General features: G+C 39.5%; 2 protein-coding genes and 1 pseudogene across 6 annotated transcripts in view; 2 read left to right on the forward strand and 1 right to left on the reverse strand.

Moving 5' to 3' along the window:
* The window catches only part of nnt2 (nicotinamide nucleotide transhydrogenase 2), a 35,542-nt gene extending 23,291 nt beyond the window's left edge, over positions 1-12,251 (reverse strand). Inside the window, exons 1-9 of one of the 5 annotated variants that reach the window (XM_088334339.1) lie at positions 12,132-12,251; positions 4,688-4,851; positions 3,733-3,962; positions 3,454-3,653; positions 2,905-2,992; positions 2,722-2,810; positions 1,573-1,760; positions 1,324-1,457; positions 191-382 (exon numbers count right to left, since the gene is read on the reverse strand). In XM_088334339.1, coding sequence (XP_088190465.1) covers positions 191-382; positions 1,324-1,457; positions 1,573-1,760; positions 2,722-2,810; positions 2,905-2,992; positions 3,454-3,653; positions 3,733-3,962; positions 4,688-4,817 — 1,251 coding nt within the window. In that variant the 5' untranslated portion in view covers positions 4,818-4,851; positions 12,132-12,251. Of the gene's footprint in view, positions 1-190; positions 383-1,323; positions 1,458-1,572; positions 1,761-2,721; positions 2,811-2,904; positions 2,993-3,453; positions 3,654-3,732; positions 3,963-4,687; positions 4,852-4,960; positions 5,100-8,125; positions 8,277-12,131 lie in introns of those variants that run through there. The other 4 variants (XM_088334337.1, XM_088334335.1, XM_088334338.1 and 1 more) reach the window with 4 other exon arrangements.
* afg2b (AAA ATPase AFG2B) lies at positions 11,728-23,646 on the forward strand. The gene is made up of 10 exons (XM_088334341.1): positions 11,728-12,731; positions 12,810-12,995; positions 14,337-14,621; positions 14,690-14,875; positions 15,026-15,184; positions 16,382-16,591; positions 18,471-18,698; positions 19,202-19,336; positions 21,289-21,414; positions 21,499-23,646. Exons 1-10 carry the CDS (start codon positions 12,135-12,137, stop codon positions 21,640-21,642), a joined length of 2,256 nt encoding a protein of 751 aa, XP_088190467.1. The 5' UTR covers positions 11,728-12,134; the 3' UTR covers positions 21,643-23,646.
* Positions 21,862-21,982, forward strand: LOC148367427 (U2 spliceosomal RNA; annotated as a pseudogene).
* Positions 23,647-23,734: the final 88 nt, after the last annotated feature.

Consider the following 23,734-nt stretch of genomic DNA (forward strand, 5'->3'; position numbering starts at 1 on the left):
ACGAGAAAGAATCTGATATGTAACTTTGAGGTTGCATGCCTTGCCTTGAATAAACATTATGTGGGAGCTCAAGAGTATGGGAATGTCAATTATGAGGTGTTTAAATGTTCAATACTCGTCTGGCAAACAAAACTCGCATGAGCGGTTCTGATGAATGCTAACAGAGCTTATGGTTACAAATCAAATCCACCTTCATCACAAGTGTCCCGCGGATGACGTGGTCCATGGTTCCATAGTCAAACTCCTCTTTGGGTTCATAGTGGAAGTAGTCTTTGTCAGGGCTGATGGCCTTCAGAAGCTTTAGTATGTTGTTGGAGTAGAGGGTGCTGGCTTGGGTGGCCATGCGACTGGGCAGATCCGTGTAGCCGATGTGGGTCACGTTCTAATTCAGGAAAACACAGAACTTAAAAAGGTGTATTGCTGGATTAGAAATGTCTAAATTGAAAATTTGTCTACATCAGTGTTTCTCAACCGGTGGGTCTGGACACAGAAGTGGGTCGCAGACATGTTTTCAGTGATTTATTGATGACATTATAAAGCCTTGGTATCTCTTGATCTGACCTGTCTGCCAGTAATGTAAATCCTCCTGAAACCCAAACTATAAAAGTGTAACCTTTCCTAGTTTAATAATCATACTATCAAAACATAAAGACATACTAATTCTATTTAAATATGACTAAGATGCGCTGATTTAGATATATTGCTATTGGTGGGCATCTTAACATTCCCTTTGTTTATTTTTTCCCATTCTTTGCTTTATTCTGATAACCGTGCTTGTGGATATTTCTTGAAGCTAGACTATGAAGAAAAGAATGAAGCTATTTTGGTTACCACAGTTATAAGTCCTACCTTCTACATTTTGCATGGTGTATTTATTAGCCTTTGCAAACAGTACAAAAAATTGGTTAGATTGACTGCTAAAGACGTCATATTTGAAATTGACATTTGAAACTATGACAAGACAGGCCATTCAACTTGAATTAATTGTGGAGCCAACAACATCAAACTATTCTCAATCAATTTGCGTGATTGGCTGTATTTTATTCAAGTCTTTTTTATATTGATATTAAAACTAAATACATTTTCTAAAGCAAACCAAATCAATTTTGTTAAGCCCTTTTCAGGAAATGCATTGGAACTCAAAGTGCTGGATAAAACATCCAGAGTACAATGATAAAAGAAAAAAGCCTTCCTTTTCTTCACCCAAAAACCCAGAATTCCAATTACACAGGCACACACAAAAGGAGATAAACTACAAATAGTGTATTTACAAGTTTCTTATTTTGACATATTACAACAAAACAAACAAAAAAATACACTCACCTTATAAACGTGCAGCTCTCCTGGCCTTGTGGTCTCAATATTCCCACCCGCCTCGGCTGCCAGATCCACCACCACCGAACCTTCCTTCATGGATTCTACAAATTCTTTCTTGATCAGAATAGGAGCCCTCCTCCCTGAATAAGATTTTTTTTTTTAAAACGGGAACGGGATGAGGACAAAAAATTATTATATATTGACCGATTTTGAAAAGCGATTGAAAAATAAAATACAAGTACTGGAGTGACGGACCTGGAATCAGAGCGGTGCTGATGACAATGTCGACTTCTTTGCACTGCTTGGCGAAAAGCGCCATTTCTGCTTCAATGAACTCTTTTGACATTTCTTTGGCGTAACCACCGACCCCGTCACCTGACTCTTTGACATCCACCTCTAAAGGTTCCGCCCCAAACGACTTGAACTGTTCCAGAGCCGCTGGTCTGAAGAAGACCACAGAGTTTTTAGGATTCCAATAGTGTCTTCTTTAAAGTACAGGGTGTTTGAAAAGTCCAGTGTACATTTTGACATTAAATATCTTGGAAACTGTTAAGAAAACGTCTGGAAAGCCTCGGAGGTCTTCAATGGACTTGAAAGCGCTCCATAAATGCTGACCTTTACCATTTACTTTTATTATTCATACCTTCAGCTCATACAGCTCTCTTGTAATCCCATAGACAAATCCTTTCTGGTTTAGGGAAAGCCATTAATGAAGAAGAGAATTAAAAAAAATCAATAGCCTTACGAAATACTTAATATAATAACCTTTAAAATGGCACACATTTTAACTTACTACCATTCCGAGTTAAGGAGATATGGGGACTTCAAATGTGCCCAAGATTTTTGAAACACCCTGTTTATTTAGTAGTTCATCACTTGTAGTTCATTAGTGCGCTTCAATTGAGTACAAATTGGTTAAAAGTACAAATTTGATTTACTAGTCAAGTGTTTTTCGATTATTGTGCTGTGAGACTTTGTCTAGTGTGCTGCAAGAAATTGCCTAATCTTATTTTTGGGGGAAAAAAGTATTTTATTGTACAGTATTGTAGCTTTTTTCGCATGATTAGCGGAGTAATCGTAACATTATCAGTAGGTAGCAACAGATTACCTCCTTCGTTGTTATAATTAGTAATGATCATTATGATCTGCTCATTAGGTAATACAGTATAATTAATAACTTATTTTGTTTGATAAAGCTGTTTAAGACCGCACCACAAAAAAAAAAAAAATACACCAAATAATATATAAATCTTGAACATAACCTTGGTAGTTTTATTTATTTTCACAATTTTAAGAAAAAATATTCGGGACATAGTTTAAAAATAGAAAAAGTATGCCTTGGCTTCAAAAAGGATGGTAAACACTGTACTAGTACACTGTATTTATTGTCTTACTAGTGCAGACCTTGTGTCGAATCCACGTACTATGGCTCCCATTGATTTTGCTGCCCCTGCGGCTGCTAAGCCAGCTACACCTCCTCCGATGACCAGGACCTGAAGACAGCACATTTATTGTTTGAGATCTGCAGTAAGAAAACATGCACACTGTAAAAAAACTATAAAAACCTAAATTGAGAATTTATAGTACCTTTGCTGGAGGTACCTTTCCGGCTGCCGTAATTTGACCAGTAAAAAATCTTCCAAAGTTGTTGGAAGCCAAGACAACAGCTTTGTACCTACAATGAAAACAACGATGTCACAGACACCTCTAAACTGACGGGTCTATTATTTTATCCAATGATGCTCAAGTAAATGTTTTGTACAGAGATCCAACTGTTGAAGTTTATTTACAAAAGTAGTGGATTGTAACCGTATTAGAAAGTTTATTTTCTGCCAAGTTACCGTAGTTCCGCAATTATAAGGCACACATAAAAGCATTCCATTTTCATCAAAGTGTGAAAGTGCGCAGCACACTCTTGTTGTAGCACTTTAAAGTGGAAAGTGTGGGCATTGATTTCATATGAAAGAATGAGACATTGTGTTATCCATTAAACTTTACCTATGCATACCCATCTCACACCTACAACCATTTATAAATGTCGTCATTGATGATCAGCATTTTTTTTGGGCAGATACTTCTTATTATATCAGTGCAAATGTATGTAATAGCATCCAACAAATTTCTCCTGACCCTTACCCGGCGATGTTGGCCATGGAGCTGAGTGCATCATAGCCTTGCGCGATTGTAACTCTTGGCACTTGGTCCATGGCCAACACTGTGCTCTTCCTTTCAGACAACTTTTTCATCAGATCTGGGTTTTGAGCTGGGTAGATGAAGCTCACCAGGGTGGACATTGGTTTCAGAAGCTCTGCCTCGCTCAGACTAGGGGCTCGCACCTAAAGAAGTATATAACTGTTCTTAATATGACACAAACAGTACTTGAAGGTTCATACAGTCTGCTGATGCTGCACAAACCTTCAGGACCAGGTCTGATCCGAGGGCCCCTTTGACATCGGTGATGCTGGCCCCTGCGTCTTTGTATTGTTGGTCGGAGAACTTGGACTCCTCTCCGGCTCCGCTTTCCACCTTTACGCTGAAGCCTTGCTTGACCAGCGCCTGCACCCCGGCAGGAGAGAGGGCCACACGCCGCTCATTTTGGAAGGTCTCTTTGGGAACACCAACCACCAGCTCCTTGTAGAGAGTACCTAGAAATTTAAAAAAAAATCAAAGATTTTTTTTGTCTTCACATGTCAAAATGGAAGACAATGTACATATTTCAACAAATATATATAAATATATAAATATAACATTACTAGTAGAAGCTTTCCATGTACAGAATATCTTCAATTTCTTACTTATGAGTACAATGCATTTATTTTGTAAACATTTTAGGAACCTCTGATGCCTAAAAAACAATATGCTGTGTATTTTCTCGTTTCTGCAAGCACTGGAGTACAGCTGCATGTGAATGGTTGTGACCAAGTGTCATATTATCATTTCTCTCCGTAAATGGTGCCATGACCACGCTGCCATTGAGACACTGACAGCAGGTGATTGGCTGCCCGCCAGCATGGCTCAGGCCTCCTCCATTCTAGCACGGACAGAGGAGCATTGCAACTTTGAAAAGTGACTTTGAAAGACCAAACAACTTCACCTAATATTTTAATTATAAACTCTCACTGAGAAATAATCAAAGTTGTATTTAGTTTCAGGTAGAAATGACCTGAAAACCAAAGTATGTTCAAGTCACCTTTATCTGACCTCTCTCATATTAGCAGTGAAGCAAGCATGGCCGAAACTTTGCCATTGGTGATGTTTTCTTATCCAAACGTTAAGCCTGATAGTCAGGCTCTTTGGCTCTGTAACTAAAATTAAATTCAACATTAGCCACAAAGCCACAATTCAGTAACAGAAGCTCTGTTTGTCCTACCTTTGTTGGCTCTCTGGTCCCATAATGAAGGGAAGGTCCTAAAACTCCTCCTGGCTGGTATTTTGTGACGGACCCCTTGCTGGAGCAAAGTGAGAGACGAATTGGAGATGCAGCGCAGGAGGGTTGCCATGGCCACGCTGCGTCCACACAGGGATTTATTCTGTCTGGAAAAAAAGTCCAGATTTGAGTTAACGCCAAATTTTCTGATGATTATCACAAATACGTGTCGAAAGACCAGACGCACACCTTGGTTGTGTCTCCCTAAAGACTTACCAAACGTAGCAAGGTGACATTTCAGCTCAACGGGACAAACACACACCCACGCACACAAAAACAGGTCACAGACCTGATCCCTCACTCACGGCGGCTCCTTTGGGAGATCCAGAACTATGACAGCCCGGACGCAATCTGTGCTATGTGTGTTCTGATTGGTTTGCAGGCGGGAAGAAGAAAAAGATTGGCAGGACTATCAAATGTGTGGAAGATCAAATGGGGGAAAACAGGATCCAACACAAACATACAATGTTTGCAGAGAAAACAGACTGTCCTGAAAAAATAAGAGTCAAATGAGTTTATAACCGATTAATAACAGTATTTTGAAATTCTGTAGTCGCTTCTAGATTTTTATCTTTTTATGACATGGAAGTTTACACCAAACTAAATTCTTGCTAAAACTTTAAAAAAGGACCAACAGGCTCAGAGAGTGTTCCTTCTCCAGGGCCCTCCCCACCCTAAACAATTGCGCAAGACTGAAAAATATATATTTTGCCAGTTGTATTGAAAAATAAGTATACATAAGTTATTTATCAACTTATTTGTGAACTTTGTTGCTGCTTAATGATATCACACTATTTTTTATCGCACTGTTGTTACAATGTACTTACGACACCATTCTCCAAGCACTACCATGTCAGTTTGTTTGCCTATTTATCCTGACGTTCTTTTTAAAAAGGTATTAGGAACCGTTTCCAAACTTAAATCTCAGTTTATGCAAAACCTTTTCCAGTAAAAAGTTGTTATTTGTGTCTCAGACTGCTCTGTTGGCCTTAGAAGAAAACATTGAGGCATCTAGTATCAATAACACACATTTCCTAGAGAAATTCAAACCATCTCTCACAGCCGAGCAAATACAAAAATACCAGGTAGCATCTGATGGGGAAATGTAAAATTTGAAGGGAACAGGCTTTTTTTTCTTTTTCCTAGTAGTGTGTTTATGTATCTGAAAGTGCTACATGTCCCTTAAAACAAGGACTAACAGGGCCAGAGAGACTTTCTTCCCCAGGGCCATCATCACGCTTAACAAGCGTGCAACACTGTGAAAAATATATATCTTGCCAATTGTATTGAAAAATGGGTTTGTTACTAGATATTATTGTGCTACTTTTCATTGCAATATTGTTTTGATGCATTATTTTTCACTGCACCATTACTGTTAAAATAAACTACACTTACAATTTAAGCAAGTCTTCAAGCACTACTTTGTACATATTTTTTCTATGATCCATCAATACATCCATTTTCTGCACCGCTTGGCCTCACTAGGGTCGCGGGGGTGCTGCAGCCCATCTCAGTGGGCAGGGGACACCCCGAACTGGTTGCCAGCCATTGTCGCAGGTCTATCTATTATCTTTTATCAATTTTTCTCTTTTAAGTCTTACGTGTTTGTCCTGGAGTGCAATGTATAATCTCGTAGCAAACACTGTTCACTGGGTTGTTATCAATGAAAATAAATAAGAATAGAATAGAATAGAAGAAGAGAACAACTCAATTCAGCGATCGCTGGGCAGAAGAAGCGGGCTGGAGAAGTCAGGCGCGGGAAAATGGGAATCCAGGGGCAGACGAGCAGGATACCGGACAGGACGGGACATGGGATCGATACCGGATACAGGATACATTGGCTTGGATCAGGGATCGATACAGGATACAGGATACGGGACAGACAAGATCGATAACGAGCAGGGTACCTGACAAGACGGGACAGACGGGATCGATACAGGAAAACGGGGCTTGGATCAGGGGTCGATACAAGATACAGGATACGGGTCACGGGACAGACGGGATCGATAACGAGCAGGATACCGGACAGGAAGGGACAGACAGATTGATACCGGATACAGAACAACGGGGCTTGAATCAGGGATCGATACAGGATACAGGATACAGGACAGACGGGACCGATACAGGATACAGGATGGTTCGGGAACAGAACTGGAGCCAGAGTCAAAATGCTTGCCTTCCAAGTGCAGAAGTTTGTTGACGAACTCACAAGGTGTGAATGAGAGCACTGAGTTTAAATAGGAGGGGAACCAATCAGGCAACAAGCAGCAGCTGGCGCCAAACGAGCGGGCACAGGTGAGGGCGATGGGCAATCATGACAGCATTAGTCTTAAGATCAGTCCTTGAGAAAGTTGTTGGTTTAGCCTATTTGATTCTGAGTTGGTGTCTGAGTGCCTGCAAGCAAGCATTGGGAAACGTCACCGGTTTCACAAACTACAACTGGCTGGGAGGCAGTAATCCACCAGGGCGATTCCGCCAACAGCCGATAAACTTGAAGAGACTGAACTGCACACGGAAATATATTGTTGTGTTAATCTAATTGCAAAAGGTCGGAAAACCCTGAAGCAAACAAGCCTTTTGTAATCAAGAAAAGTTTTTCTTTGCCACTTTCGCACAAAATGTAAGAGTTTAAGACCGGGATTAAGCCCCAACAGATCAGAATTTCGGGCCAAGTCGGGCCTATTAAGGTCAACTGTTATGTTCGGGTCGGGCCAAACTTCTCCTTTGCTTACTTTTTTTATTATCTACCCGACATTGTTCTTTTTTGTCTCTGTTTATGCAGTCTTTTTTAACTTAGATTTTTGTTATAAAGGCTTTACGTGTACTCCCGCCCCTTTCCCTTCTCGCGCAGATTATGTTGTCCGCTCCTTGAGCAGACTGAACTAGGCGGCAGAGGACCAAGAGAACCGGGCATGCGACAGAGGTTGGGGTCGGCCGAGATCACCTGTCCTTCACCTGAGTCCTCCAAAGTCAAATTGGAAATGTAACTTACAAGATTTGCAGATGACACATCACTAATTCAGACTGGAGCTGGAGGACTAGGTGTAAAATGCATGGCCCGCCACTGATTTTTAGCACTCGTTTAGTTGCCCGGCAAAATATAGCAACATCTAGTGTTCAACTAATACACACAGTCCCTTAAACATACTTTTATACTGCATGCAGTATAATAAAGAGTATGACTTGTATTGGGAAAACCAAACAAAAATATAAATTTCCCTGCTGAAATTATAAGCATTACATCTATGCAGGATTTACAAAGGGAAGAAATGGACACAAATTGAAAATCTGGTCCTAAAAACATTTCACTGAGTGACAATCAGGTTGGGTTGCATTGATTCTAGCACAAACTAAAGTAGGTCTTCTTTCGTATTGCCAGACTTGCCTTATTTTGGATTTCCACTGGTGTCAACAATTCAGTTTTGTCTCAGGAGATATAACCTACAATTGTCCACACTCGACCTAAGAACCTTCCTGCTGCATGCCTGCAGACGCGCACTCACACGCCTACGAACTATAAAACGACCTTCCACTGTCTGGACACCACAGGACTATTTATGGATAAATAGCTAACCATGTGACCAGTACTCATGACCACCCTGGGAGCAGAAGAGCTAAGCAGTAAGCACGTTGCAGACGCCACTTAAGTGCTGCCGGAGAATCGAATTAAAGATTTGGAATTAGACAAAACCCAGACAAAAGCAAGAGAACCTGTGTAGTGAATACCAAATTAAATCAAATCAAATGTATTTGTAAAACACTTTTCAGGCAAAAAAATGCCACTCAAAGTGCTGTATGAAAACATTTAGCATACAAGACTACTTTGGAAATCCGACATAAAATTACTTCAGAAATACTACAAAAATAGTACAAAAATAAAACTACAGTAACACTACAAAAAATTACAGAACTTCAATAAAAATCTGACTTCAGAAATACTAAAAAAAACAAACAAAAATAAAACCCTACATTAATACGAAACTAAATAACAAATAGTGTGCTTAAAACAGGGACCGAATATACTCTTTTGCTCTAACTGTGGTCGTTTCAAAACAGATTTGATGAAACTAATCTATTTAAAAAGAACTGTAACATGTCACATGCAGCCCCTGACACCAAATAGTTGCCCACCCCTGGAGTAGAACATGGAATCAGTTTTAGTAGGTATGCAAATTAACAAGTACTAGGGGGCCCCAAAGGGCAGCGCAGTGGTTAGCGCATGTGCGGCACAGTTCTGAGGTCATGAGATCGAAACCTTCCTTTGTGGAGTTTGCATGTTCTCCCCGTGGGTTTCCTCCGGGAACTCCGATTTCCTCCCACTTTCCAAAAACATGCTTGTCAGGTTAATTGGCCGGTCCAAATTGTCCCTAGGTATGAATGAGCGAGTGAGTTGTCTGTCTCCGTGTGCCCTGTGACTGGCTGGCAACCGGTTCAGGGTGTCCCCTGCCCATTGCCCGAAGACAGCTGGGATGGGGTCCAGCACCACCGCGACCCTACTGAGGACTAGTGGTGCACAATCTTAGCACCTCTCCCAATAAGCTAGCTGAATCTTGCCTGCCAGGCTGAAGAGAGTGCCGTATAAGTCCACCCAACCCAAAAGTTAAAAATCAAGCAGGAACAGAAAGCGCAGCGCAATGTTGACTTTTTCATTAGATTTTAACAACAGAAAAGGACAATACCATGTGTCATTAGGGTTTAGAGGTAAGATCTAGCCTAAAAAAATCCTGCCAGACCAGCCCCACAGGTATGTTAGCCCAAACCTGCCCTAACCCAATTGATCAACTTGATTGAGCTTTACTTCAGCCCAGTGTCTACTTTGGTGCCAAAGTGTGTGTTTTAGCTGAAGTATGCGGCATCAGTTTGACTGAAATCCCTCAAATCAAGTGTGCACTTTAAAGTGCAGCGCCAAAATAAACATTCCTGCGCTGAAGTGCGCATTTTGGCAAAGTGCAGTGAAATGAAACTGCACGAAATGGCGCAGAAAAGAAACTCATACTCTGCAGATGCAAATGGTGAAATATTTGGCCGAAAAGCTGAAAGTTTGTAAAGCTAGTAAGAAATTGGCGTTAAGCGGAAATGATGTCTGACGTGTGGGAGGTGGAAAGAGGAAGCGGTGCATCTTCTACCGTGACACCGAGGATGACAATTTATTTTGATTTAGTGATTTGGAGTTATACTGATAGCTTGGTAAGCATGTTGTTTAGGCGAGAGTTAACTAAATAATATATCTTCGGCACCGAAGTGCGCATTTTGGCGTCAAACTGTGTTACCCAGGTAAAAGTAGTGTTACTTTAAAAACGTATGGCTCAAGTTAAAGTAAAAAGCAGTCATCTAAATTGCAAGTGCATGCTGAGCAGATTGTACACAAAGAAAAAATATAAAACTGGTAGAGCCCAAGATCTTACATCTATTTGGGTGGTAAAGTCGTTTGCTACTGTGGCAAGTTTACATTAAGATGTGAAAAAAGTTCACCCTACTGATAGCCACAAACAGATGTAAAAAAATGTAAACATGTTCCTGTTCCTGAACAAAAACCTGTAAATCCGTTGTCACTATGCCAACACTGCCAAAAGGGCTTGTTCATTACATTGCTGCCATTTTTTGACTCTCTTGACTTTTGCTCTATAACAGTTGTTGTAGTATTTAAATTTTTTTCTACTGTTAAATGTTTTGGACTGTATTGTGGGTACTATTTGCACTTTTTAACGTCATTTAAGAAAATGTTGTGCAATAGAAGGTATAGTTGACATGTTTACATTGTTGCAGTTGTATTTTCGTTTTATTGCTTTTTTTGTTTGACTCTCTTGGTTTTTGTTCTAAAACAATTGTAATGAAAATATTTTATCTTTTATACTGTTAAACTTTGAATTGTAGTTATTCAATAAAAATAGAACATTTTAGAGTCTAAAATCTTTGTGCAGCGTTTACTTAAGTAAAGACCATCTCTGGGGAAGGGTTTGATTATTTAATGATCATGACATTTTCAATCAAAAAGTGAATGTATTGGATCGGTATCAAACTAAATGACCATGTATTTACTTGGAGTGGATTGATACTAAAATTTCCTGTATCGACTACCATTATTGTTCAATCTCAGTTCGAACGTTACATCTGACAAATAAATGATTTAAAGACGCAGTACTTAGATAGTGATTTTAAAACTCTACACAAATAGATTTTAGTTGGTTATGCGAAGAAATAAAGGTATTTCCTCCTATTTTCTTAAATATAGGTTATTATAATGAAGTTTTTTTTCAACATTGAATTTGAAATATTTTATAAAGATACATACCTGTCAACCTGTACGTTTTTGCCGTACAAAGTACGTTTATTATGCATTTTAAGACGTGTACGAAGTAAAAGAAAATCTGTACAGAAAAACGCAAATTTATCAATTATGGGTACCATGCGGTATACGCCGACTATCACGAAACTGCAAATCAATCAAGTCAAACGAGTTCGCCGCGGTAGCCTCTATCTCTGTATAGCTTTTTTTCGTTGCAAACGAAGCGAGCGGTTTGATGCTACCGTGCGCATGCGTCTGCCGCCTGGGGATTTCCCATTGCATCATTCCGTGGCAAAGAATGAAACTGTGCAAGCGCTTCAGCAATGTTGCAATGGCTTGAGTTGTCTACCAGATGTCATTGTCACTGAATTCTTGAATAACTTTGGGGCAGTTGTGGCATACAATAGAGAACTCTGTTGTAATTAAGCAACACTTGTAATTAATTTCATCATATATTAAGAATATGTACAGAATGATAAAACGAAACACATGTACAACATAACATGTTAAACTACATAAATAAACACGTTTGAAAAAAATATGGTGTAAGATTATTTTGTATCTTGTAAGGGAATATACGACAGTTTGTAAGGGCATGGAGCCCTGGAGCTTGACAGGTATGAAGATACTGTATGTCATTCAGTAGTTTTATTGTTTTGGTCACAGGACGGAAGTAACATACCGGAAGCGGATGTCGCTTACATACTAGTTTTCTTGCCACATGGATTTTGTAAACATTACCTTTCCGCTCGTAGTAACGAAGAACACCAAATATACGAGTTTATTGTATAAAGCGGGATTCTGTTCTATATAGTTAGTTGCGACTTTTAATCTGTAGCATATATATAATAGAATATATGACGCCGGAACGTCATGTATAGCCCGTCCATGTCAAATGTAAAACCCGAGTAGTCAAAATACTGAATAGTTCAAAGGTTTTCCTTGTTTATAAACATTCGATTCATTAGCAAGCTCTGCATGACGTGGTTGATCTTGTCAATGCGATTGCACTGTGTACTGCGACCCCCGAGGACCGGTTCCTGACACGTGTCGATGTGTGGATTTTAATGTCGTAAAACGGGACATAAAAGCTATACTCACTTGATGATGGCATCCCTGAAGGTGTTGTCAGTCGAACCAATAGACCGGGGCTCGCAGAGATGCAGGTTAGGTCTTGGTTTGATGTCAGCGCTGGACTTGAGTGTGGGCGCCCCGGTGCTTGTGTCCTTTCTGGGGGGGAGCTGCCTGTGCACAGCGTGGCCCAGGCACGACCTGGCAGAGGGCTTCCTGCAGTTGGACACCAAATGCTGCTCTCCATATCTCGTCAGAAACCCCCCTTCACGCCTCACTCTGAATCCCGAGAAAGTAACACCGCTGCCGTGTCCCAAACTGAAAGCATTGAGGATCAGCGTGGTCGTTCAAAGTGTTGACTTCAAAAGAAAAAACCCTCCTCGTTTTGTTCACGAACTTGTGAAAGACATGCTAAAAGGTGTCTTTGTGCACATGGAGCATGTCATTAACCTGGAGGATTTCAATACTGACATTCGATATGTTGTTGTTAGAAACATCAATCCGGATTCTAACACTGCCGGGTTTGTTACTTCCAAAACCGGTGTGGAGATTGTTGACATCCAAACGCTCAAGCACTTCATGAGCCATCTGCAGGGGCAGATCACTGTGCCTCTTGGGGGCTTGGAGGAGGTCAGCGTGCATGGATTAAAAAAAAAACGCCTCATTTTAACAGTCAACAAAGTAAAATCCCTAATCAATTCACCGTAGGTGAGCGCATCACTAAAAGAGATTCTGCAGCTCCCGCTGATCTATCCGGACACCCTGGGTTCTCTTGGGGTGTCGTGCCCTCGAGGTGTGCTGCTAGTTGGACCCCCCGGTGTTGGAAAGACACAGCTGGTTCGGAAAGTGGTCGGTGAAGTGGGAGCAAGCCTTGTGGTGGTCAGAGGCCCTGAGGTAAATGTCTTTTAAGCCATGTACACAGTATCCACCTATAGTGGTACCTCCACATACAAGCTCAATTTGTTTCAGAATCCATTTGCTCGTGTAATGAGTGAATTTGCCCAATATGAAATAATTTTAAACTAATTAGACCTTTCACCACCTCTCAAAAGGATGAAAGTGAACCCAAGATGGCTATAAAAGCACATCTTCCTGATCACCAAAATACATTCGAACAGTATAGTACAAACAAACAGAAACAGGGAAAATAATTTAATATTAAAGAAATAAAGTGCAAGTTTATTATGAGCATTTAACATGGAGGGACTCCAGTCGCTTTAACGAAAGTTCGCATAGGGCTGAGGTGTGGGAGTAGGAGAGGAATGTGGGAGGAAGAATGTTGCACGACTTTTGACGTAAGTACTTACTGTACACTTAAAATTAAACTTACTGTAACTTTAAATGAAAATGAACATCAAAAAATGTAGAGCACATCTTTTTTTTTTGCCTGTTTATTTTCATTCAGCACTTTCTTTTGCCCTTAAAATTGCACTCACTACCCTATCACCTGCTACAGGTCTTTAGAAAATGAACTTATCCAAGGAGGTTTGTTTCTACCTTTTCCTTCAAAATGATACGGAAATGAATAAGGCAAGCCTCATTAAAGAAAGCTGTCAAATGTCCAGTTGCTACACTTTCTAGATGTTTTTTTTTTTTTTTTTTTTTCTCCCCCCAACAAAAGCAGCAATTTCCTCCCACTAAGCCAGCACCTTACTAATCTCTTTTGTAGGTGCCGGTTATTCTGGTTGGTTGTTCTCTTTGCTGTATTCTTTTCAGCAGGAATATAACCTCCCTCTGAAACTATTGCAGCGAAGCACTGCATAAATTCTTCCTCTGCTTTGTGATCTGCACTCGCTGCTTCTACTTGGCTTGGTCACTCACACGAAAACAGCGCTTGTTTTTTCTATTATTATTTTTTTGTTGTTGCTTGGTTTCAATTGTCATCATCATCATCCTCTTTTTCTTTTCAAACACCTCACCGTTCCCCTTTCCTGAACTCATGGCTAAGGGTAAAAAAGGGAGATGCTATGAAAAGAGATCAAAAGAACTTGATACAGAATACAGGTACTCCACAGGTTATTAGGTGCCAGATGGCGGAAGGCGCATGTGCAAACTGATGGCAGTGAGTGGTCTCTAGGGGTAACGTGTGGGAATGCTCATGAATTGGATTTTATTCTGTATAGTGAGCAAGATTTTTGTTAGAAAATAACATCGAAATTTGCGTGATTAGAGGTCTTCGTATAAAGGGGTACCGCTATCTATCTTTTTGTTTACTCATGGAATCAAACAATACAGGTAGTGCGTTCCCGCCCGGGCGAAAGTGAAGAAATGCTGCGAAGCGTCTTCGCTCAAGCTCGCGCTACAGCGGAGGAAGGTCCTTGCGTCCTCTTTTTGGATGAACTGGACTCTCTTTTCCCGAGAAGAACCGGCACATCAGCACCAGAGAACCGGCTCGTGGCTCAGCTCCTCACGCTGATGGACGGAGTGGACCAATCCGATCGCTTTCTTATTGTCGGCGCCACCAACCGTCCGGAAAGCTTGGACCCGGCCCTGCGAAGGCCTGGAAGATTTGACAGAGAAGTAAAAAAAAAATAAAAATATTATTTGATGTGTTCATCAAAATCACATTAGGTAATGTTGTATTTTAGGTTATTATTGGACCGCCTACCTTGTACCAGAGAGCGGCTATCTTTTATGTACTATGTGAAAAGATGCCATTGTGCCCCAGCATGGATTTGACAGAGCTTGCACGAAAAACTGTAGGTTTTGTGGGCTCTGACATCAGCGCACTCTGCAGGGAAGCAGCTTTGCTTGCTATGAGGGAAAACGCAAAGGTAAGTCTTGTGTGCATGGCTGTGCAATATAGCAAGAACATTTGATTAAATTGTTATTTTTTTTATAGAACAAGTCAACATTGATACAATTGAAAAGAATGTTACTTAACGTAATTAAACATTGCCCTTCCACGACACCTTTCTATACAGAGTTCCAAGGAGCATACGGTAGAACTGAAACATTTCCTTGAGGCTCTTAAGTCAGTGCGGCCGTCCTGCTTGCGCAGCAGCCTGGGCCGGAAGGACCTCGCTCCCGTGGCCTGGGAGCAGATCGGAGGTCTTGACGACATCAAACTGAAGTTGAGACAGGTGAAAAAATAATATTTTATAATTTTGAACAAGGCTTTACATACATCCTTTGCACTACCAAATTAGAAGCCAAATTGAAAAGTCTGCCTTATAAATCTATGGAACTGGTTAGAAGAGAATGTAAACATCTTTTTAGTAGGTATTATTTTACAAGAATATCATCCGTAATATTTCATTCATAATTTGTAATTAAATGAATCTCTTAGTTGGAGCAGAGATGTCAAGCATACAGTATTTAATTATTTCAGTTTTTATTTTTTGATTATTTTGTTGTGTATTTATTTGTGTATTTTGCATATTTTGTCACAACAAAATGTTAATTAATATATTCAATTGAGATGGCGGATCAAGCTGTTGGAGATTTTCACTTATAGGTTGATAAGTGATGAACAAAACAGCTTTTGTTGCAGTTGATGGGTGCAACCAATAGGTAAAAAGCTCAGCCAGTTTGACCCACTTGCTCGTTTGAATAACAATTTGTTGTAACAAAATAAATAATAAAATAAATACCAAAATGAATGAATGACAAATTGCATCAATAAATGAATCAATTGCATTTATGTCATATATTTAGGTATTAAGTAATTTATGTGATTATACATTTATTTATTATTTGCTGTTGTTGTTATTATTATCAACAATTATATGACTTGCTTTTTGTTTAACATTGTTATTATATTGCTGTCACCATTATATTTTATATATATTTATTACGATCTAGATTCATATTTATCTGAATAAATATGCTGGTGATGATGGTGAAAACGAAAAAAAAATTGATAAAATAGAGATACAATTACATAGAGATAACCTTTGATTAGAACACAAAACAAACATGAACTGCACAACTCGTAGTTAGGGCAGACAAGTGGGAGGTTTGATGCTGGCGGCATCTGGCTCAAGCTCCAGTGTTGTCTTGTTAATGCAAAGATCAGGACATTTTACAGTGGATGGTCCTGCTACTGGTGAAATAAATAAAGTTTAATTCATTCATTCGTTTACTTTGAATATATTTGTAGGAATTTGTATATTTACACGTTTGTTTTTACATATGGCTGGATAAGTCCTCCTCTCTACTATTTAAAGAAATCTGCTTAACTCACTCAAACTTGGCATCAAGATTTTAATATGCAAAATTTATGGCTTTGTTGATGTTTATCTTCTGGCTCTCCATTTTTTTGTGCGTGTGCTTTAAAGAGTATCGAGTGGCCAATGATGTACCCCGAAGCCTTTTCCCGCCTGGGACTGTGTCGGCCCAGCGGCATCCTCCTCTACGGGCCCCCAGGTTGTGCCAAGACCGTATTGGTCCGAGCGGCCGCCTCGGCATCCAATTGTACTTTCCTGTCTGTCAGTGGTGCTGACCTCTATTCACCTTTCGTGGGAGACTCTGAGAAAGCTTTGTCGCAGGTGCCGTGTCTTTACCACCTTTTTGGATTTATGTACCGTATTTTCTGGACTATAAGGCGCACCTAAAAACTCACGATTTGGCAAGGAATTTGAAAATGCGCCTTATATACCGTGGAATACACCAGACAAGATTTGATATTCATAGTTATTATAGGTACGCTTTAACGCACAAGGTATCACGATACTGTTTCTCGACCATGATGCAAAGATTGATTAAATCGATAAATTTATTTTAAAGTTTTGCAACAAAATACTATAAAAGCTCTTTTAAGCACACAATACATATTAAATATAGATGTGGAGAAACTTTTTAACATAGGCATGTCAAACATACGGCCCGCAGGCTGAATCCGGCCCATTGGGCAAATAAGCCAGCCACCCATGCATTTCTGAGTATGTCAAATCAAGAAGCGAGTCTATGGGTGCAAAGTTATGATTTTTGTAATAAATGTAAACCATATGCTCTCTCTGGCTGCAGTAGGGCAGTGTTGAGTATATATATATATATATATATATATATATAAGTTATATAGCACGATACGTTGGTTCAGTTGTAAATTAGCATTCACTTGACAGTTAAAGTAAATCAGTTTCGCATTCATTGCCATTTTTTCCTCATTGTTTATTAATAAATGGGTTTACCCCTTGTCATTCGTCATAATAATATGTAGAGCATGTCACTGAAGTAGACAAAATGATAAAGCCTAATACTAAAAAAGAAAGCTAAAAAATTGCAGTTGACATTCTCTTCCTAATATGGCCTTCCTCAAAACAGAAAGTCTGGCCCCAAAAGCCGAACTGAGTTTGACATCCCTGGTTTGAACTATTACAATGCACTAGGAAGATCAGTGAGTCATAATAGGGATAATGGCATAAGTCTTAATCCCATTAAGTCTCTAACAGACAATGGTCTTGTGGTAGTGTGCCGCACTCTCAATACAACTACTCGGGTTCGATTCCTACTGCATATGATGATTTGCGATTTTGGTCAGCGGGACATATTAAATCATCGCATCAACAGGACCCCTTACACTCGGAAGCTCTTACTGTACAGACGCTGCCTGACCTACGAACAAGTTGGGTTCCGGACGATCATTCGTGAGTTGAATTTGTTCGCAAGTTGCTTCTGTGCTATATTTTATATGTTTAAGGTTTACATAAGTATGTGTAAGGCTTTTACGTTTTTCCCTAAAGTAATATGTTTTTAAAGATAAATAAAGTGAGGTTTAACTTGCTTTTGGGAGATGCACTTCAAGAAGTCCTCCTCTGTGATAACAGGTGGCATAAAAAAAGCGTTCCGAACGTTTTCTCAACCGCATCAAGCTTTTTTATTCCACTTTCGTTTCAAAAGAAACGTCTCACCGCTTCTTTACACTTTACACCAACCATATTGAATGGATGCACGAGATATCAAACATTAAAACTATCAAAGTTCTTAGCGCGCTAGCGATACAGAACACGTTGTTATGATTACGCATGAACCAGGAAGTAGAAGCCGGATTTCTTCTTCAGGGTGGATGCTGGGTGACCGCTCACAGCGCCACACACCGGTGGCGGTGGAAAAAAGCACTACAGTAATGTCCTCTACTCTGAAAAAGGTGCACACAATACATGATCTAACTTACGGCAATGTCCGCATATTTTTCGACATCTTGAAAAAAATGTTGGTATCAACGGTTTTATGTAAATCGAATGTTCGTAAGTAGGGGAGCGTCTGTACTCCCAATTTGATGGGCTTTATAGTCAAGTGCGCCTTATGTATGAAATGTATATGCGGTGAGCCTTATCCTGTAATCTGTTGCGCCTTGTGGTGTGGGAAATAGGGTATTTTTTTGCAAGGAGTGTTCATCTTTCACTTCATTTTTGATTTGCTGTCCAGCTTTTTCGACAAGCACGGGCCTGCGCCCCTTGCATCCTTTTCCTGGACGAGATAGACTCAGTGATAGGGTCACGGTGCAACGGTCAGGCGGCGAACAGTGTTCAAACCCGACTCTTGTCCGTGCTCCTTAACGAGATGGACGGTGTCGGCCTGAAGATATTGGAAAGAAGGGGGAATCAGAAGATCCTCCAGGTGGAGGGAGCAGAGGAAAATCACATTACAGAACAGGTGAGAATACACACGACCACACTGATACTACAATGCGTTGTTTTACCAGGATTTTTCTGTAGAATCAGGCTTTAAAAAAAACACATTTAATTTTAGCCATGGTACTGATCAAGCTGCTGGGTTCTAATTTATTGGGGATATTCTTGAAACAGTATATTCTGATGATGACAGATGGATCATGATGATGGTTTGAAAGGGACAAATTTATTGTTATATTTTGCAACCTATCCAGATTTAATTATCCTTCCCTTAAATAAAGAATTTTAAGGTCAGGAGTGTCAAACTAACTTTCCCTCAGGGGCTACATAGTAGAAAAAGCACTCTTCCGGAGGCCGGATTAGAACGTAAGTGAGAGAGAAATTGAGAGAGAGGAAGAGAGAAAGAAAAAAAACAATGAGAGAAAAACAGATTATGAAAAAATGAGGGTGAAAGAGAAAGTGAGTAAGAGAAAAAAAAGAAGAGAGAAACGAGCAAAATTTTCAAATAGGTTTTTACTCTGACAGATGGACGCCCAGGAAGTGTGCAATAAAGACGTGATGGTGGTAGCAGCCACAAACAGGCCCGACTGTTTGGACAGCGCCCTCCTGAGGCCTGGCCGATTGGACCACATTCTCTACGTACCACCACCAGATGAGAAGGTCAGTTTTCTTCTGCTCGACGAAAATTGTTTGAACTTATTTGTCGGAGTCCCTATTATTATTTATATTTCTTATATTTTTATATGATTCATTTATTATTCTATTTTGAAAAATCCAACCTAGAGTGAGATTTTGTTGATTTTTTTTTGTTTAGTTGCAAGTTAAAAAGTAAGGGCTTTTTCATACATTAGTGTTTTTATACAGTAATCCCATGCTGAATCACAGTTTACTTATCATGATTTTGCTTCTTTGGGGATTTTCATCGTGCATTGTGTTCTGAATTCTGAGTTGCTTAACAGTTGCCTCTATTTGCTTGTCTGTCTGCGTGTCAGTTACATTGCATGTACTCATACGTAAAATGCTTGACGAATCTTCGTTACGTACTCGCTAACAGCCATCACGCCAAAAAAACACTCACTGGATCCACGAGAGTAGCAAAAGGCAGAGAAGGACACTTTCTATTGCCAACAAATGTTGGACTTCTCCACCTGCTAAAGTTGCTCTGGAGCCACATGCGGGTCTTCGGGCTCCCTGGTTCTTTTTCAAATATGTTTGATAATAGAAAAATAAATATATTTTCTGTAGGACAGAACCTACAAGTGAATGCAGTTTTCCATCAAGTCCACCTGATGGCGGCAAAGTATAATGTAAAGTGTATCGTGTCCTTAATCCATACAGTAGTGCTCTAATATAATAATATAATACAACGGCAAGATTATTTTTGAGATTATTATTTGAGAATGCGGAAGGTATTTGTTTAACAAAAATATAAAATACAATACAGTTTATTTGTTAAGCCAATACTTGAGCCTGTAAATTGGTTTGTTCTTGAGCAATGAATAAATTAAAGTTTCTACTTTGTTTTTGACTGTTGCGGAACATTTTGGAATGCAACCCCTGTGAAAAACGAGGGATTACTGTATGTATACATAGTTTGTACGAGTGCTTGAAATTCTTGTAAAATGCTTAAATATTAATATTGTGTTTTCATATATTGAAAAACGTTAGGATTTTGGTTGAAGTGCTTGTAAATGCTTAAATTGTTGCCAGTTTCATTTTGGAACCTAATCCCTGCTATAAGCAAGCGATTACTGTATTAGAAAATCCATTGGAAGTGGGGACATTATTACAAAGGGGCGTAGGGAAAAAGAGAGAATGAAAGAGTGAGAGAGCAAAAGAGAAGCAAAAATGAGGGACAGGAAAAAAATAAAGAAAAGGGGGAGAAAAAGAAAGAGAAAAGAATAAGAGATAAAGTGGAGGAAAAAACAGAAAATGAAGAGAAAGAAATAGAAGTAGAAAAATAAAGAGAGAGAAAATGTGCAGTCCCTTCTCAGGGGTTCTTCATTTTCCTCATGTTGAGATTTTTGAGTTTTTCCTTGCCCTCATGTAGGTTTTAGATCAAGGGATGGTGTAATAATAATCTGTGGTTTGCAATAAGCTTTGGTCCGTGCAGCCCTTTGAGACTCCTTGTGATTAAGGGTGTCACAAATAAACATGACTTGACTTAATCCTGTGCTTGAAAAAGACGCCGACACTGCTCTCTGGTGGCTTCGCTTTGCTATTGCAATTTACAAGAAGTCCGGCATGAGTCAGTCGGTTTGACGTTGTTTGGTGCTGTTGGTCAGAAGCAGAGCAGTTAAAATTATGTACAAAATAGACCAAACAGACTAATGAAATGGGGCACACAAACCCAGTTTCATTTTGTATGCCCCTATTTAGTGAATGATAGCTGCTGGTTTAATGTCTGGCTTGGGATTTGTCAGCTTTTCTGGTTCATTTTCCTACTGGCAGAGTTCAACGACCTCAGCAACAAGGCTATGGATAGATTCACTACGGCTTTTTCATTTTAATGGTCATGGAGAAATTGGAAAAGTGGCTTTGAAAGTCTTCATAAAGTGCTTGAACCTGACCATGAACAATGCGTACGAACCCTGAAATGATGTCTGTTTTAGGCTCGCCTTGCCATCTTGAAGCTTTGCACCAAGTCAATGCCTGTGGCTGCTGATGTGAGGTTGGAGGAACTGGCTGCCAAGACAGAGTTTCATTCTGGAGCAGATATCGAAAATCTTTGCAAAGAGGTAACAGGAACCATTTCATCACTCAAATCTCAGTTTATGCAAAACCTTCTCCAGGGAAAAAAACAAACTGTTTTTGTTTCTCAGGCTGCTCTGCTAGCGTTGGAAGAAAACCTGGACGCGTCTAGTATCACACACACACATTTCCTGTTGTCTCTCAAGGAAACCAAACCGTCTCTCACAGCCGAGCAAATTCAAACATACCAGGCAGCATCTGATGAGGAAATGTAAATTTAGACTTTTTCAAGGGTTACCAGCCTCAGGGACACCACCACCCTAAACAAGCGTGCCACACTGTTAAAAAATATATTGCCGGTTGTATTTAAAAAAAAAAAAAACGGTTTGCTGCTTGATTTTATAGCAAGCTTAGTATTACAATACTGCCGAGAATGATGCATGGCTGTTGATTACTTTAAACAACAAAGCATGAGCAGCTTTGATGCTTGGTCCTTAGCTTGGCCTTTTGCCATGATCTTTGATTTTTGCATTCCGGAGATGGAATAAGAGCTTGCTCTGTCCACTCCACGCATCGGCCCGGTATTGCAGTACCTCCGGGAACGGTGCATTCGCAATGATCGCAACAAGGCTTTAGGGCTAGGACCTTAGCTTAGCCTTTTGGCTGAGAGTAAGTGTCCCGGCTCCTAGGCTTTGTAGCATATAATGAACTGACCGATAACGGATAATGGATAATGAATAACGAAGATAGATCAATAACCCTTAAAAACCCCAAAACCCCACCATCCATTGTGCTGAACTTACAACTTAGGCAAGTCTCCAGGCACTACTTTGTAAATATTTAATTATTTATTATTCTTTAATCTATTTTTTCTCTTTTTGGTCTTTATTACATGTTTATCCTGGAGTGCCATGTCTAATCTCGTTATAAACAGTCGGCACTACGTTGTTATCAATGACAACAAACACTCCTCTATTCTTAGACATAGCACTGGAGTGGAGCAGTTCCAATGCCTTTTTTTCATTACAATAAAAACAATAACAACAGAAAAAAAGAAAATATTCTGGGCTTATAAGTATAGAACAGTGCATTGATGGTTTCGCGAGTGGGCTTGCAAAATGGCTGACATTTATAAACCAAAACGACTATGACAAAACTAAGTCAGTGGAAAAACACCAGACCTTTGTCCAGATTGTATCCTGCAGGTAGTTTGATGGGACTCAAGACCTCCCTCCCAACAATATATAAAAACACATCTTGGAATAATGTAGAGACTGTATAGAAACTAAATAAATGTATACATTTAAAAAAGGGAAAAAACTACATTCAAATATATCGATAATCATAATTACCTAAATGATTACGGTAACTTGATGTGAGGATTAAAACACTGAGTTAGATTTATCTTTATTATGAATGAATGAATAAATGAAAACTTTTATTTCGAACATTAAAATAAAAACAGGACAAAAACAATGAGTCAACTAAATAATGTCACATAACATGTTCGAAAAGGGGTAGTCAGAAGCAGATGCTTATTTTTCCTACCCCTTTATCTTCCCTATTAAATACATTTTACAAATCCTCCTTTCCTTATCATTGATAACAACGTAGTGAACATTGTTTACAATTAAATAAGACATATGCTCCAGGATGAACACGTAATAAACACTTTTAAAAGAAAAAAATTGGAAATAAAAGAATGTCAAGATAAATTGGCAAAATTTTTTAGAAGGTAGTGAGTATTTGGAGACCTAAGTTGTAAGTGCACTGCAACAAGTGTGCCTGATGAAAAATGTTGTATAAGACTTAGCAGCAACAAAATGTCCAAATAATGCGAACAAGGAAAAGAATATAATGAGTTCAATCTAACGCACACTCGACTTCATCATTGTCCCCAGAAGTGTGCAACATACTGTAAATATACCTTAATTTGATTACGTCTTTTTCCTGTAATTTTAACGGAATGCAATTAAAAATTATTTTGAATCCCAATTATGTAACACCATAACATATATTGTTATTCCCTAAGCCTGGAAAAAATGTAACTTACTCCTTTTTTTTGTGCGGCCTAGTACCAAACTACCCACGGCCCGTTTACAGTTCCACGACCCGGTGGTTGCCGACCATTGCTCTATAATGTTGCTGTCTGCTGCAAGCCGACAATGGCCTTCAGAAATACAATTATGACTACATATGCAGTGAAAGATTTCAATATTACAGAAAGTACTTCCAGTATTTCTTGAATTAAAAAACATTTTTTTTTTAAAAACACACCACTTGGGTGCTCTGTTATTCCCTTTTCACAAAGTCTTCTCCTTTTGGCTACAAGGGGGCGCTGTGCACTATTGAGCACGGTATATTGAT

Source organism: Urocampus carinirostris, chromosome 4, assembly GCF_059441175.1.
Source record: "Urocampus carinirostris isolate Australia breed hairy pipefish chromosome 4, RoL_Ucar_1.0, whole genome shotgun sequence".
Taxonomy (NCBI): domain Eukaryota; kingdom Metazoa; phylum Chordata; class Actinopteri; order Syngnathiformes; family Syngnathidae; genus Urocampus; species Urocampus carinirostris.